General features: G+C 44.2%; 1 protein-coding gene across 2 annotated transcripts in view; it reads right to left on the bottom strand.

Annotated features, from left to right (window-relative positions):
* The window catches only part of LOC134676386 (U4/U6 small nuclear ribonucleoprotein Prp4), a 35,531-nt gene that overhangs the window by 17,987 nt on the left and 2,692 nt on the right, over positions 1-14,852 (bottom strand). For both annotated transcript variants that reach the window (XM_063534763.1, XM_063534762.1), the window contains exons 5-10: positions 13,745-13,850; positions 7,006-7,076; positions 5,286-5,415; positions 2,417-2,544; positions 1,757-1,887; positions 311-395 (exon numbers count right to left, since the gene is read on the bottom strand). In XM_063534763.1, the coding sequence (XP_063390833.1) occupies positions 311-395; positions 1,757-1,887; positions 2,417-2,544; positions 5,286-5,415; positions 7,006-7,076; positions 13,745-13,850 (651 nt within the window). The remainder of the gene's footprint in view (positions 1-310; positions 396-1,756; positions 1,888-2,416; positions 2,545-5,285; positions 5,416-7,005; positions 7,077-13,744; positions 13,851-14,852) is intronic.

Here is a 14,852-nt window from a genome sequence, read left to right as displayed (position 1 = left end):
TTCACATACACCTTTGAATTTCTTCGCAGATGTATGCAGGTTTCCTCACGATGTTTTCCTTCACCGAAAAGCTAGTGGTAAATATCAAATGATATTTCGTACATAAGTTCCGAAAACTCATTGGTACGAGCCAGGATTTGAACCCGCGACCTCCGGATTGAAAGTCAGACGTCATATCCACTCGGCTACCAGTATTTATTACCTTGTAAAATGTTTTAGCGTAAGTTATAATATATATGATGTGGGTGTACTTTAATAAATAAATAAAAAAATCCCTCTATTCTAAATTCTCTTTGCTGATGAGCCTTACCCGGTCACCGCGAGAGACCCGTCACACTGGAAAGCCACGCTGTACACCTCTTTCGCGTGACCTTCTTGATGAAGGACCTCCGTTGCTGAAAAAAAAAATTCCAGTTAGAGGGTTGGGTCTAAAATAGGCCAAATATGATCACATGATTTCTGCCCTAGGCCCCCATTCGCATGACAGCTTTTTCAACGCGCGTTAAAAAAGCGCTTGAATCTGTCCGCACTCTAAATTCGATTTAATGACCAAGGCTTAAAGTCGAAAATCCAACATCATCATAGGCCTTTTCGTCTATATCAGACGATTTATGGTGTAACACCGTTTTTGGTGGCTAAATAGACCGATGCGAGATCGACATGGTCTACCACAGGTCTGACAAGAGAAGTTTGCGGAAACCGGTACTGAGACACCTCTTTGCCTCTTGTCAGCGAGTGCGGCGAACCAGGTCTCATCACAAAACTTGCGACCCTCCACAACACGTTTGCGCCATTCCGTCCGCTGCTCTGCGAGCTTCTCCCAGTCTTGGTGGTCTATATGGAATGCAATCATGTCCCTCTTTGCGCAATCTTTAAAGCGAAGCAATGGCCTCCCAACGTTACGTTTTGCATTCGCAACCGCACCAAGAAGAACACGACGAGGTAGTCGAGAGGGTTCCATCCTGTGCACATGCCCTAGCCAACGCAAACGTCTCTGCTTGAGAAACGCTGTTAGGCTAGGCAGCTGTGCAATTTCTAGAACCCTTTCGTTTGTCACCCTGTCCTGCCATGATATTCCTAGGATCTTACGAAGGCAACGCATGTAGAAAGAGTTAAAACGACGTTCTATTTTTGCATACGTCGTCCAGGTTTCAGCTCCGTACAAGAGTATGCTTAATATAGAAGCCTGAAAGACCAACATTTTGGTCTTTGTTGTGAGATGCTTGTTTTGCCATACTCGAGTACTAAGCCTCCCGAACGTGATCGCCGCTTTGCCGATACGTATGTCGACCTCCGCATCAAGCGAGAGGTTGTTCGTTACGGTCGACCCTAGGTAGCAAGATCTGTCAACTACCTCTAACAGCGTGCCATTCAGTGAAATAGCTGGTGCCACAGAAGTACCTTGTGCTAGCACAACGGTCTTCCTCGTGTTAACGGACATGGCAAACAGGGAACACGCCTGTGAGAATCGACTCACCATTGACTGGAGCTTGCGTTCAGAGTTAGCAACGAAGGCTGCGTCGTCGGCATATAGGAGGCTGTCAACGAAAAGATCCTCGCGGTTTCTTTTGGACTTGAGGAGAGAGATGTTAAATATCTTTCCGTCGGCCCTCGTATGCAGATGGATACCCTGTTGGTTATCGCCGAAAATAATTTTTACTATGTTGTACGATACGCGGCGGACTGTGGCCAGGCAGGGACGCCATCGGTGAATCACTGGTACTAATTTAATAAACGAAGTATAGTAAAATGTCACCTGTTTCAAGGTCCCACAGCCTCCAGCTGCTGTCGAAGACCGCTGCCGCCAGCATCCTGCCTGAAGGATGGAACTCCACTCTGGAGACGCGGTGTGGACTGTGGCCAGGCAGGGACGCCATTGGTGAATCACTGGAATTTCAAACTTAATAAATGTCATCATCTTCCTCGCGTTGTCCATAGGGAATGCAATAACCGGCCAAAATTCATAACCGGTTTCGGTTACGGTTATTTTCGACAAAAAAAATGATAAATTTACAATGACGTAATAATAAAATTACGAAAATAAAGGTACGGTATTAGGGAATGTGACTATAAGTCTCCGTTTTTTAATAAAACACACATACATTCAATAAAAATATTTCATAAATAAGGGAAGTAAATTTGGTATATTTTCATAAAAATATTTAATATTATAGCAGCCATTCTCAAAGTGTCACTGATGACAGTGTCGGTGTCAAGATCTCAAAGTGTGTTCCGGGGAACCTTAGGGTTCCGCAAAGCCTCTGTTGGGGCTCCGCGAAAATACTTGTAATAATAAGAAAAAAAACCAGCTCTTGTATAGGTAGGTATATCAAATATTTCGGTTTCCAAAAGGGTTCCGTCACCAAAAAAGTTTGAGAACCGCTGTATTATAGCATGGATTTAAAAACAGTGTTACCTGTTAAAGTTCCATAAGTGGACCGTGCCGTCGTAAGCGCAGGACGCCATAGTGCACACTTCTGACTTATCCTCGCTCGAGCCACCTGTCTCCATGGGCTCACTCTCAGGCTCTGACTTTATGTTCAACTGAAATAAGTTTTTGACAAAAATTTCATTTTTGGTACAAGCTTTTATCGCTGACTGTACTTTTCTTTCCACAGGCAATTAATACTCATCGAGACAGTTCTAAAAACCCCAAACACAGGAGTTCCTATGGCCACCTCCGGTCTCCATCATCAGATCAGCTCGATGACACCATATTATTACATTGTCACCCGACTTACGTATGCATGCAAAATTTCAGCTCAATCGGAAACCGGGAAGTGGATTAAATTTAACTTGCAAGATTTGATTACAGACAACGGTCAGGTGAAACTAAATAAAAGCTTGTAAAAAATAAATACATTATAAACTGAAATGTCATGTACTAAGAAAAAGTGACCAAGGCTTCCAGTGCCCCAGGCTGGAATCGAACCAGCGTCCTCTGCTATTGCAGCAGCTTGTGCCATTCGGCCACCGGGCCACAGTGGCATAGATCAAATTTTTCCAAGTATATGCACTTCTTACTGAAGGCTTATGGCGCCCCCTGGCCATCCCTAAGGGGTTGTGCACAAATCACGCGAAGTGTTTTCGGCTACTTTTTACCCCTCCCCCCACCCCCTTGGTGATATTTGGTGAGGTTTTTGGCGTTTTGAGTGTTGTATATAGAAAGTTTTGTTTATTTCTCTAATTTCGTTAAATAGACTCGCTATTTTGAAGTGCAGAGTGAAGATTTATGTTTAACGAAACCGAGAAATAGTATATACTCATGTTACCACTGTTTTTTTCTTAGTTTCGTTCACTGTAGAAAAATACGCGTGAGGTTTCCTTATACCCCCCTCCCCCAACGTGATCTATCGTGATTTTTTCGTGCCTCTATCGAACCTCGCGTGATTTGCGCACAAGCCCTAAGGTAGAACAGTGTGGTTCGGACCTTCTAATCTAACTGGATCGTCTCAAATTAAAATCTTATTTGATAATTAAGTTTGTTCTAATACTTCTAATAGTAATAAATACATTTTTTTTGGCAGATTTTATTAAAGTTCGCTGCAGGGTGGAAGGTGGCGCTCACGTGGCAGGTGCGGCACCGAGTGTAGCGAGGAGCAGTGTGCGAGTACCTTGTCCTTGAAGTGTCGGGGCATGGCCGCAGGGTGGAAGGAGGCGCTCACGTGGCAGGTGCGGCACCGAGTGCAGCGAGGAGCGTGTGCAGTACCTTGTCCTTGAAGTGTCGGGGCATGGCCGCAGGGTGGAAGGTGGCGCTCACGTGGCAGGTGCGGCATCGAGTGCAGCGAGGAGCGTGTGCAGTACCTTGTCCTTGAAGTGTCGGGGCACGGCCGCAGGGTGGAAGGTGGCGCTCACGTGGCAGGTGCGGCACCGAGTGCAGCTAGGAGCAGTGTGCGAGTACCTTGTCCTTGAAGTGTCGGGGCATGGCCGCAGGGTGGAAGGTGGCGCTCACGTGGCAGGTGCGGCACCGAGTGTAGCGAGGAGCAGTGTGCGAGTACCTTGTCCTTGAAGTGTCGGGGCATGGCCGCAGGGTGGAAGGAGGCGCTCACGTGGCAGGTGCGGCACCGAGTGCAGCGAGGAGCGTGTGCAGTACCTTGTCCTTGAAGTGTCGGGGCATGGCTGCAGGGTGGAAGGTGGCGCTCACGTGGCAGGTGCGGCATCGAGTGCAGCGAAGAGCAGTGTGCAGTACCTTGTCCTTGAAGTGTCGGGGCATGGCCGCAGGGTGGAAGGAGGCGCTCACGTGGCAGGTGCGGCATCGAGTGCAGCGAAGAGCAGTGTGCAGTACCTTGTCCTTGAAGTGTCGGGGCATGGCCGCAGGGTGGAAGGTGGCGCTCACGTGGCAGGTGCGGCACCGAGTGCAGCGAGGAGCGTGTGCAGTACCTTGTCCTTGAAGTGTCGGGGCATGGCCGCAGGGTGGAAGGTGGCGCTCACGTGGCAGGTGCGGCACCGAGTGCAGCGAGGAGCAGTGTGCGAGTACCTTGTCCTTGAAGTGTCGGGGCATGGCCGCAGGGTGGAAGGAGGCGCTCACGTGGCAGGTGGGGCATGGCCGCAGGGTGGAAGGTGGCGCTCACGTGGCAGGTGCGGCACCGAGTGCAGCGAGGAGCGTGTGCAGTACCTTGTCCTTGAAGTGTCGGGGCATGGCCGCAGGGTGGAAGGTGGCGCTCACGTGGCAGGTGCGGCACCGAGTGCAGCGAGGAACGTGTGCAGTACCTTGTCCTTGAAGTGTCAGAGCCTGGCCGCAGGGTGGAAGGTGGCGCTCACGTGGCAGGTGCGGCACCGAGTGCAGCGAGGAGCAGTGTGCAGTACCTTGTCCTTGAAGTGTCGGGGCATGGCCGCAGGGTGTAAGGTGGCGCTCACGTGGCAGGTGCGGCACCGAGTGCAGCGAGGAGCAGTGTGCTGTACCATGTCCTTGAAGTGTCGGGGCACGGCCGCAGGGTGGAAGGTGGCGCTCACGTGGCAGGTGCGGCACCGAGTGCAGCGAGGAGCGTGTGCAGTACCTTGTCTTTGAAGTGTCGGGGCATGGCGGCCGCAGGGTGGAAGGTGGCGCTCACGTGGCAGGTGCGGCACCGAGTGCAGCGAGGAGCGTGTGCAGTACCTTGTCCTTGAAGTGTCGGGGCATGGACGCAGGGTGGAAGGAGGCGCTCACGTGGCAGGTGCGGCACCGAGTGCAGCGAGGAGCGTGTGCAGTACCTTGTCCTTGAAGTGTCGGGGCATGGCCGCAGGGTGGAAGGAGGCGCTCACGTGGCAGGTGCGGCACCGAGTGCAGCGAGGAGCGTGTGCAGTACCTTGTCCTTGAAGTGTCGGGGCATGGCGGCCGCAGGGTGGAAGGTCGCGCCGCTCACGTTGCAGGTGTGACCCTTCAGGACCTGCAGCTCTTGGCATTCGGGCACCGACCACACCTTGACGAGGCCTGACCTGAAAACGAGGTTTAATGGAAAATGCAGTCCGTTAAGAGCCCTTCAAAGTTCACACTAGCGCCACAGCTAAAAAATCGTAATTATTTAAATTTAACGAAAGATATTGAAAAAAGGGGGCAGTTAAGTACGTATTGTTTATTTACGTACCTTTTGAATACATCAAACTAGTTTCTATGTTGCTGGTTTCGTCGATCTAGGAACTTAAAACAAAAACGGCCGTTTTAATTTTGGACGCATAGATAGACAAATCCAGCAACATAAAAACTAGTTTGATGTATTCAAAAGGTACTTAAATACACAATACAGTACGTAGCGGCCCCCTTTTTCCAATATCTTTCGTTAAATTTGAATAATCACGATTATTTAGCAGTGTGTGTGCACATTGAAGGGCTCTTAAGTCAGCAAAGTATTTAAAAACATTGCCAAGCGCTTTTTAGATCATAAAAATCTGGGAGACCGAGCTTTGCTCGAAAAACATATAAAAAAATGATAATCTTTATTGCAACTTTGAGTTGTTACATAACATTGGTTCCTGGCTCTAAAAGTAGGTTTCCCTGTGTCTCAAGAGCCAGTTCCTTCCCAATTACAAGCGTAGGTAATGTTACAATGTTAGACATAAAAACTCAATAATGCGCGTTTTCCCAAAGATAACACTTCTGACCAGGACCGTTGCCGGTATAATTAAAAATCTAAATATCTCACAGCATTCACAATATTTCTTTGATATTATAGAATAATATTTAAGGTAAGGATAATTATTGATTGCCAGAGATGGCAAGAGAAAAAGAGGTCACCAACAGACAAGATGGGAAGACGACCTAAAACTCACGGTTGGACATCACTAGAGACAGGTCACGTGACAGGTCACAATGGAAAATGTTAGAGGAGGCCTATGCCAAGAGGCAAACTGAGCTTCGTGACATATCCTCCTAAGGCCCACCCATGCAAATGAAAAATACAAAATTTGCCAGAGAAATTTGAACCTACAATGTAGGCAATAGAGTTGATTTTGAGTTGTTTAAAAACTGAACGAAACAAGCCAAAAGCAACTCTGTTCCAATCGCATATGGTTTAAATTCCATTGAACTGAATAAGTACTATAGGTAGGACCTTGGGCCTTAGGAGGATATTATAACAAACAAGAATATGTCTAGTACGGGGTCCCTTTGTTTCCCATACAGTTTTATGTCATAATGTATTGTTTGTCATATTATCGTTAGTCATAAAACTGAAACCGTTACCTTTTCAGGATTTTCGTAAGGTTATTCTATAAATAGGTTATGTTTGTTTTATGGCAATCCTGAAAAGTTGCGCGTTTCTGAGAAAAACCAATTATGACTAACGAAAATTCGGACAAACAATACATTATGACTTAAAACTATTTGGGAAACAATAGAGACCCGTCTAGTACTCACACAAAAGAGAAGTTCAGAATAACAAGGCTTATCATCATCATCAATGATTGATCAGATTAGTTAAGTGCAAAAATATACCGGTATTCGGCTTCTGACGTATAAATAACACTTGCACTGCGTGCGCTACCAAAATCGTTGCAGACTTATCTTGGTGTACTTCTATTTGTACTCACCAACTAGACGTTATTAACATCTGACTGTCGGAGCTGAAGCGGCAAAAACTTATGGGCCTCGTATCGCCGACCTAAAACAAATACATATTACATATACATACATTTTTCACATCGCCAATTCGAAAAAGGGGTTTTTCTTCCCTGCTAGGAGGGATCAAAGTGGCACTTTTCTTCCCTGCTAGGAGGACTCAAAGTAACACTTTCTGTTCTAGAAAATTACATCGTGATAATGTATTTCTATCTGATTTATTAAATAGAACTTGTGTTTAAAAATAACTCCTATCTGTGTTTTTCTAATATTATCTGGTGCTTTATTTCATGCATGGTGTAAAATAATTTATTTTTCACCGCACCAGCTTGGAAAGGCTTACTTTGCAATTCAAAAACTGATAGCAAAGTTGCATTTTATTCACATGTGAGGCAAAGTAATCAAATGCAAATTTTGATTTGTTTTCTGGTAGAAGTGACTTTTAAATTATGATTTTGAGAGTAACTTATACATACTACGCCTTAAACAGTTTTTTGACAAGTTTTCACTATGACATTGATGCACCAAGGTGGTTTGTTTACAGGCGGCCTACCGCGAAACGCGAAAATCGAAATTTCTTAATCTGCCTCTCTATCGATCGAATATGTAAGAGTGATAGAGAGGCAGAAACCGAACCTTCGATTGTCGTGTTTCACGGTAGGCCATGTGATTGACCTAGTGACGCATGATGTGTCATTGATGATGTCAATGTGGTTTGTTTACTGTATGTGCTAGTGGTGCCACCTACGCAGAGCTTAAATTGTGGGTGACGACCGGTCTGGCCTAGTGGGTAGTGACCCTGCCTATGAAGCCGATGGTCCCGGGTTCGAATCCTGGTAAGGGCATATATTTGTATGATGATACAGATATTTGTTCCTGAGTCATGGTTGTTTTCTATGTATTTAAGTATTTATATATTACATATATCGTTGTCTGAGTACCCACAACACAAGCCTTCTTGAGCTTACCGTGGGGCTTAGTCAATTTGTGTAAAAATGTCCTAATAATATTTATTTATTTGTAAACTTTTGTATGGACCACAGATATAGGAATTAAGTATATAGTATAGTATTATATGCTCTGAGGTATGGACTCATTTTTATCTGACATGGCTATTTGTACGTTACGTACAAATAGCCATACATATGACGTGCCTCTCCCCCGCAAGGAGACAGACTGTTTGTACAGAAAATGACAGCGATGGCATCTCCAATTACCAGTGGGGAGACGATTCAGGGTCGAATCATGCTGTCCCTTTCTAATATGTTTCAGTTCTACCAAAAAGAATAGATAGTATAGAGGGGTCCTGTCATAGTAAATGTTGTAGTCACTGTAAATTTACTGCCATCTATCGACACACGATTATAACTCAAAAAAATTATCAAAAAATGAATATATATGGATAAATGATTTTATTATTTTTATATAATTTAGGGATTCATTAGTAAAACACATATTATAAGCCATAGTTTTATTTTCAATTTTTTATGTAAACACTTTACAATGAATAAAGGGCTTTTTTATTTTTATTTATTTTATTTTATTTTAGATAATTTAGACCCACGTTCATTCACTGATATCTATGCGTTAAAATTGTTAAAATATGAAACGGTGTCGTCACGCCATCTAGCCGAGAATAGGCTAAAGGTGTGTGCGCCATCTATCCGAGAATGACTTTTTCTTAATTTCCGAGGCACGTTTTTTTCTTAGACTTTATTCATCTTATACGAAGTTACATATGTCTTTGGTTCTACTATCCCTTACTTGACAGAATATGAGACTTGCTAACTATGTAAACAAACCGCTATATTGAAATTGTCAAAGAATGATGAATTTACTAGTGACTTTATTTTACATAGTTAGCAATTTCTATTGAATCACACTACATTTCACGTTTGAGTTTCCAAATTCGCCGCTAGATGTCGGTGTGCTTACCGCCAACTAACGAACGGTATAATCCTGTAGTATATCAAATTGACATACTACATATCCATAACAATGACCCTGTCTATCTTAAATCAGTATATGTTTGGAAGCCGTGTGCTGATTTCGCGCGGCTTTTGGCCACAGAATACATAATAGTACTACCGTACAGAAAGGAAACTTCCAACAAACCCGAAGTTTGACAGCGGTTTAGGGTCGAATCATGTTGTCACTTTCTAATATATGGCACTATCCCTTTCGGCTATTTAGGGTTGTCAAAATTCAAGTGATTATCTTATCTGTGGTCGTGCATGTAAAGGGACGTCAAGTTGTGTCAACCCTAATAATGTCTCGGAGCGATGCTGAGCCGAGCGGAGCCGAGTTTGGCCGAAGTCAGGAGTTTCGCAACCCTGATATTACGCAAAACTCTGCGTAGAGGGCGTCACTAGGTCAATCACATACTATGAAACACGACAATCGAAAGTCCGGTTTCTGCCTCTCTATCACTATCACTCTTGCTTATTGATCGATATGTCGGCGGCCGATCGTAAGATCAGGCAGATCGTAATGTTCCTGTGTAATGTTTTGACGATAGTCACATTAAACCAATATATAGGCAGGATAGGTTCGTTAGGTTGCTTCAGATGCCCGAAGGGCAAACTGCCCAGAAATAGGAGCCCCGCGTAGCGTCGACTCAGGGAACGAGTCAAAGATTTTCACGTTTCACGATATGCCTAGGAATTTCACGATATGCCTGATCTTACGATCGGCCGCCGACAGATACAGGCAGATAAAGAAATTTCGATTTTCGCGTTTCGCGGTAGGCCACCTGTAAACAAACTGCCTTGATGCGTTAATGTCATAGTGAAAACTTGTCAAACAAGACCGAAGTGATCCCATATGAGCACCGTGAACAAAGTTTTGTACGGTGCTCTAAAAAACCGTTTAGAACCTAGCATGTATAAGCATAGAGAAATATAGTAAGACAAGAGTGCTCACTCCATACATCAGTCTTGGTACCAAAAATATTATTATTTTCATAGTCGACATCTAGCATCGAGTAGCGGAATTATCAGTACTGCTACTCGATACTAGATGTCTCTCAAGTGGCGACCAACTAAAATTGTATTGAACACCAATTTACAACTAATATTAGAAGCAGAAGGAGTTGAAAATAGAGTTCCTGTTAATCCGTTTATAATATTAGCTGAAAATTGTTGAGCATTAAACTTTTCGGTCGCCGCTACATCTATTGCCAAGTAGCAGTACTGATAATTCCGCTACTCGATGCTAGATGTCGACTATGAAAATACTAATATTTTTGGTACCAAAACTGATGTATGGAGTGAGCACTCTTGTCTTACTATATTTCTCTATGGTATAAGACTTATACATATAAGTTACTCTATCTATGGTTTACTAAACAAATCAGTGCTGCACTCTGGCGGCACAACATTGCAGTAACACTCCCTATTGACATTTGACAGTCAAATTGTACATTAACCTTTTGGCCGCCGGACCTAGTCCGCAAAGACGCTCACTCACACGCCAGAGTAAATTTTAAGTAAACAACTAATAAAAAGTTTAGGGATTTCAAATTGTGATATCGATATTTACAATTTATGGTAAAAATCTTCTCAATTTGGCTTTGTTCTTAACCAACTTTAATTTATTTCGAGAATGCCAAAAATTAACATATTTTTTACACACGACAATGTTAAAAATAAAGGTCTTTATCATTAAAAACAACCACTAAACAATATCGATTTATGACGTAATATCACCGCACTAGGCTCTACGAGAAGTCTTGTATACATGACAACGGCGCGCATGGACTGCCTGCAGTGCAGACCGACAAGGACCGTTTCCGCGCGGATTAAGTAATAATAGTCTCTAGGTCAACGGCGTAAGCGCTTGTCGGTACGTAAACTTTATAAGCGTTAGGTTAGAGCCGCGCATCGTGTGTCGATAATATAAATGTACCGGAACTGCATTGGGGAAAATGACACGTGGGTTGAATTGTCAATGAGTGAAGAACAATAATATTGGAAAAGGGTGGGGATCAGAAATGTTCGGGAATGCATGTTTCACATTCGACATGTTCCTTAGAAGAGCTTGTCAGTTCCCGTATTACACCCCTACCATAATAATTTTTCGTCAATTTCAAATACATAACATTCTCATAGTTAGGCGACACTGACTAGTCCGAGCGTCCGCCTGTAGGTACCATTCTTGTGCGAAGCGGTCACTGCAGGGTATCACTCCCCACTACACTATCATCTCAAAATGAATCATTTGTTCTGCAAATAGACCACAAGGACAGATTTACTTATCTGACTCTACTATGGACAGCTGAACAAGTTCCCTGAACTCCAGCTATAGTTATGCCTGTCTCTCTCTCGTTTAACGTTACTAGTTATCACCAATTGGCATTTAACAGGTGTTCAAATGCTTAAATAAAACCAGATTGGCCACTTGATGTTTATTTTGAATATTCTCTAGAGATGCGCCGGATATTCGGTTACTATCCGGTATCCGGCCTATCAGGCCAGTATTTTAATATCCGGCCGGATACCGGATAGTGCCCTATTATCCGGCCGGATACCGGACAGTACCATTGCTTGATTTCGGAGTAAAAAAATTGGATTTAAGAAACAGTCATGGTCATAATCGTACTTGTTTATTATTTTAAAACAATTTAGAGATTCCACTGACTTGCACGCGCACTCATTTCGAACCTAGAAATGTGTCCGCGCGAACGTTCACTTAGAAACAGGTTAAAACTGCAGAATGCGCACCTGAAAAACCGAAATGTAGGTGCAGCTCCGCTGTCCTAATATTCGGCGACCGGATACCGGATATTCGGCCGATGGTCCGGTATCCGGCCAAACAACTATCCGTTGCATCTCTAATATTCTCATATCGAGTTAACATTCCCATCCCTAGCTGTCTTGTATACAAGACAACGGCGACGAGGAACATGAAAAACGTTGAAAACTGGAGCAATTTTTTTGATTGCCTTATTATAAAAGAATGGATTTATTTATCTGCTTTGAATGCAATTATTTTAAAAATCAAAGACCTAAAACATTAACACGAGTGTAAAAAATGCTACAATTGATGTTTTTTCACATTTACCGAGCGGTTGAATTTGTGTCTTGTATACAAGACAGCGGCGCCAGTGTATCGTTCTATCGTTGTCTTGTATACATGCCAACGGCGGTCAAAGGGTTAATTTATGGCTGAAACGCAGCGCAATAACATATGAACTGCATACAAAAATAGGATTACATTATAACGGATAGATCGGAATCTGGTAAATAAGCAACATGGCCGTATCTTGAACATTCTGAAGGGCGGACATCGTTCGCTAGTTTGTAGTTAGCGCAGCGCCATCTAGAGAGATATTGGGACACTAGTTACAAGCAAGTCTTTTCTAGGTCACCTGACTGACACAAGCCTACGTCATCATGCGACAGCGCTATATGATAATATGCGATAGCGCTATATATAGCGGCCATGTTATTGTGACGTAGGCTTGTGTCACTCTGGGAAGAGAAGACCATGTTTTATTAGACTATGAGTTACAAGTCGATTCCACGCGCTGCCACAGAATAAATAATAGTACTAGGTACAGAAGACTCACTCTCTAACAAAACGCGTCTGTTACGATCAGCACAGATATGGCCGCTAGGTGGCGACAGCGCCATTTTTAAAAGTTGTTGAACAAATGTGTCACCGTTTGAGGAGTATAATCTATGTTTTAATTATTTGCTCATGTTACAGGCCACACCCGGTATATTAGTTTGAAAGGGACGACACTACAGTGTTGCCACTTTTTAATGTCTACTCTTTTCTAGGGTTCCGTACCCAAAGGGTAAAACGGGATCCTATTACAAAGGCTCTGCTGTCCATCCGTCCGACTGTCACCAGGCTGTATCTCACGAACCGTGATAGCTAGTCAGTTGAAATTTTCACAGATGATGTATTTCTGTTGCCGCTATAACAATAAATACTAAAAACAGAATAAAATAAAGATTTAAGTGGGACTCCCATACAACAAACGTGATTTTTGTCCGAAGTTAAGCAACGTCGGGCGGGGTCAGTACTTGGATGGGTGACCGTTTTTTTTGCATTATGGTACGGAACCCTTCGTGCGCGAGCCCGTCTCGCACTTGCCCGGTTTTTTGGCAAGCTGTAAGCAAATGGTATGGACCCGGGTATGTCCTTAAACTACGTCCAGGACCCGGGTATGTCCTTAAACTACGTCCAGGACCCGGGTATGTCCTTAAACCACGTCCAAGACCACCGGTGGACGGGCAGCAGCGTCCCTCAAATTCGGTGTACTCAACTGCGATCGCCAACCCGCCTGCCAAGCGTGGCGATTATAGCATTCACCTCCCAAAAAAGGGGGAGGCCTATGTTCAGCAGTGGACGTCTTATGGCTGAGATGATGATGATGAGTAAGCAGTGGTGGCCAAGTGGATACGACGTCTGACTTTCAATCCGGAGGTCGCGGGTTCAAATCCTGGCTCGTACCAATGAGTTTTTCGGAACTTATGTACTAAATAACATTTGATATTTACCACTAGCTTTTCGGTGAAGGAAAACATCGTGAGGAAACCTGCATACATCTGCGAAGAAATTCAAAGGCGTATGTGAAGTCCCCAATCCGCATTGGGCTAGCGTGGGGACTATAGCCCAAGCCCTCTCGCGCATGAGGAGGCCTGTGTTCAGCAGTGGGACGTATATAGGCTGAAATGATGATGATGATGAAGCAAATGGTACCTGGCTGCAGTAGATGGCGACGGCGGCGGCGCGGCGCTGAGCGTCCTGTTTGCAGGCGGCGCGCACGCTGCCCGCCAGCTGCAGCTCTGCGCGCGCCTTGTTTAATCTGGGGACATCACACTACCGTACAGCCGCCGTCAGATATATCCGGGCGGCCAAGGTGTTCACAATATCTGAACCAGGGATGTTGCGGATGCAGATTTTTTGACATCCGCGGATGCGGATGCGGATATTTAAAGCCTCACATCCGCGGATGCGGATGCGGATATTTAAAGCCTCACATCCGCGGATGCGGATGCGGATGTGAGGATTTTGTACTTAAAAAACGTCAAATATTAATTTTTTAGCATTATTTATTTTAAAAAAACGAAATGTTTAGTATTTGAGCAAGAATATAGGTGCGTTTTATTTAATAAACAGTAATTTGGCCGACTTGTCGGGATCTAGACGATTTCGTTATATATAATGACGAAATTACTAGCACTTACGCCGCCGGCGCCGCCGCTAATACGTTCCTGTTACCGACTTGGTCGACATCCGCATCACGCGGATGCTCCGCATCGATTTTATGCGGATGCGGATGTTGAAAATAATGCGGATGTTCCGCGGATGCGGATGCGAATATCCGCAACATCCCTGGTTCACAATATCTGAACACTCTAACGCCCTGACAATAGAGGCGTCCCTAATACTACTAGCGCCATCCAGCGATAAATTTTAGAACTAAAAAATAAGTTTTTGGCATAAATGTCATTTTAGGTACAAGCTTTCATCGCTGACTGTACTTTTCTTACGACAGACAACTAATACTCATCGAGACAATTCTAAAAACCCCAAACACAATTAGGTTGCGTTGTTTATCACAGAGTTGCTATGGCCACCTCCTGTCTCCATCATCAGACCAGCTCGATGGTACCATAATATTGCATTGTCATCCGATTTATACATGCATGCAAAATTTCAGCTCAATCGGAAACCGGGACGTGGATCTAACTTGCAAAATTTGATTACAGACAGACAGACAACGGGACAGGTGAAAGTAAAACTAAGTTTTTGGCATAAATTTCATTTTTGGTACAAGCTTTTATCGCCGACTGTACTTTTTTTC

The sequence above is a fragment of the Cydia fagiglandana genome, chromosome 24 (genome assembly GCF_963556715.1).
Source record: "Cydia fagiglandana chromosome 24, ilCydFagi1.1, whole genome shotgun sequence".
In the NCBI taxonomy this organism is placed as follows: domain Eukaryota; kingdom Metazoa; phylum Arthropoda; class Insecta; order Lepidoptera; family Tortricidae; genus Cydia; species Cydia fagiglandana.
The sequence above is the reverse complement of the archived record's forward strand: the minus strand, read 5'-3'. Positions and strand labels throughout refer to the sequence as shown.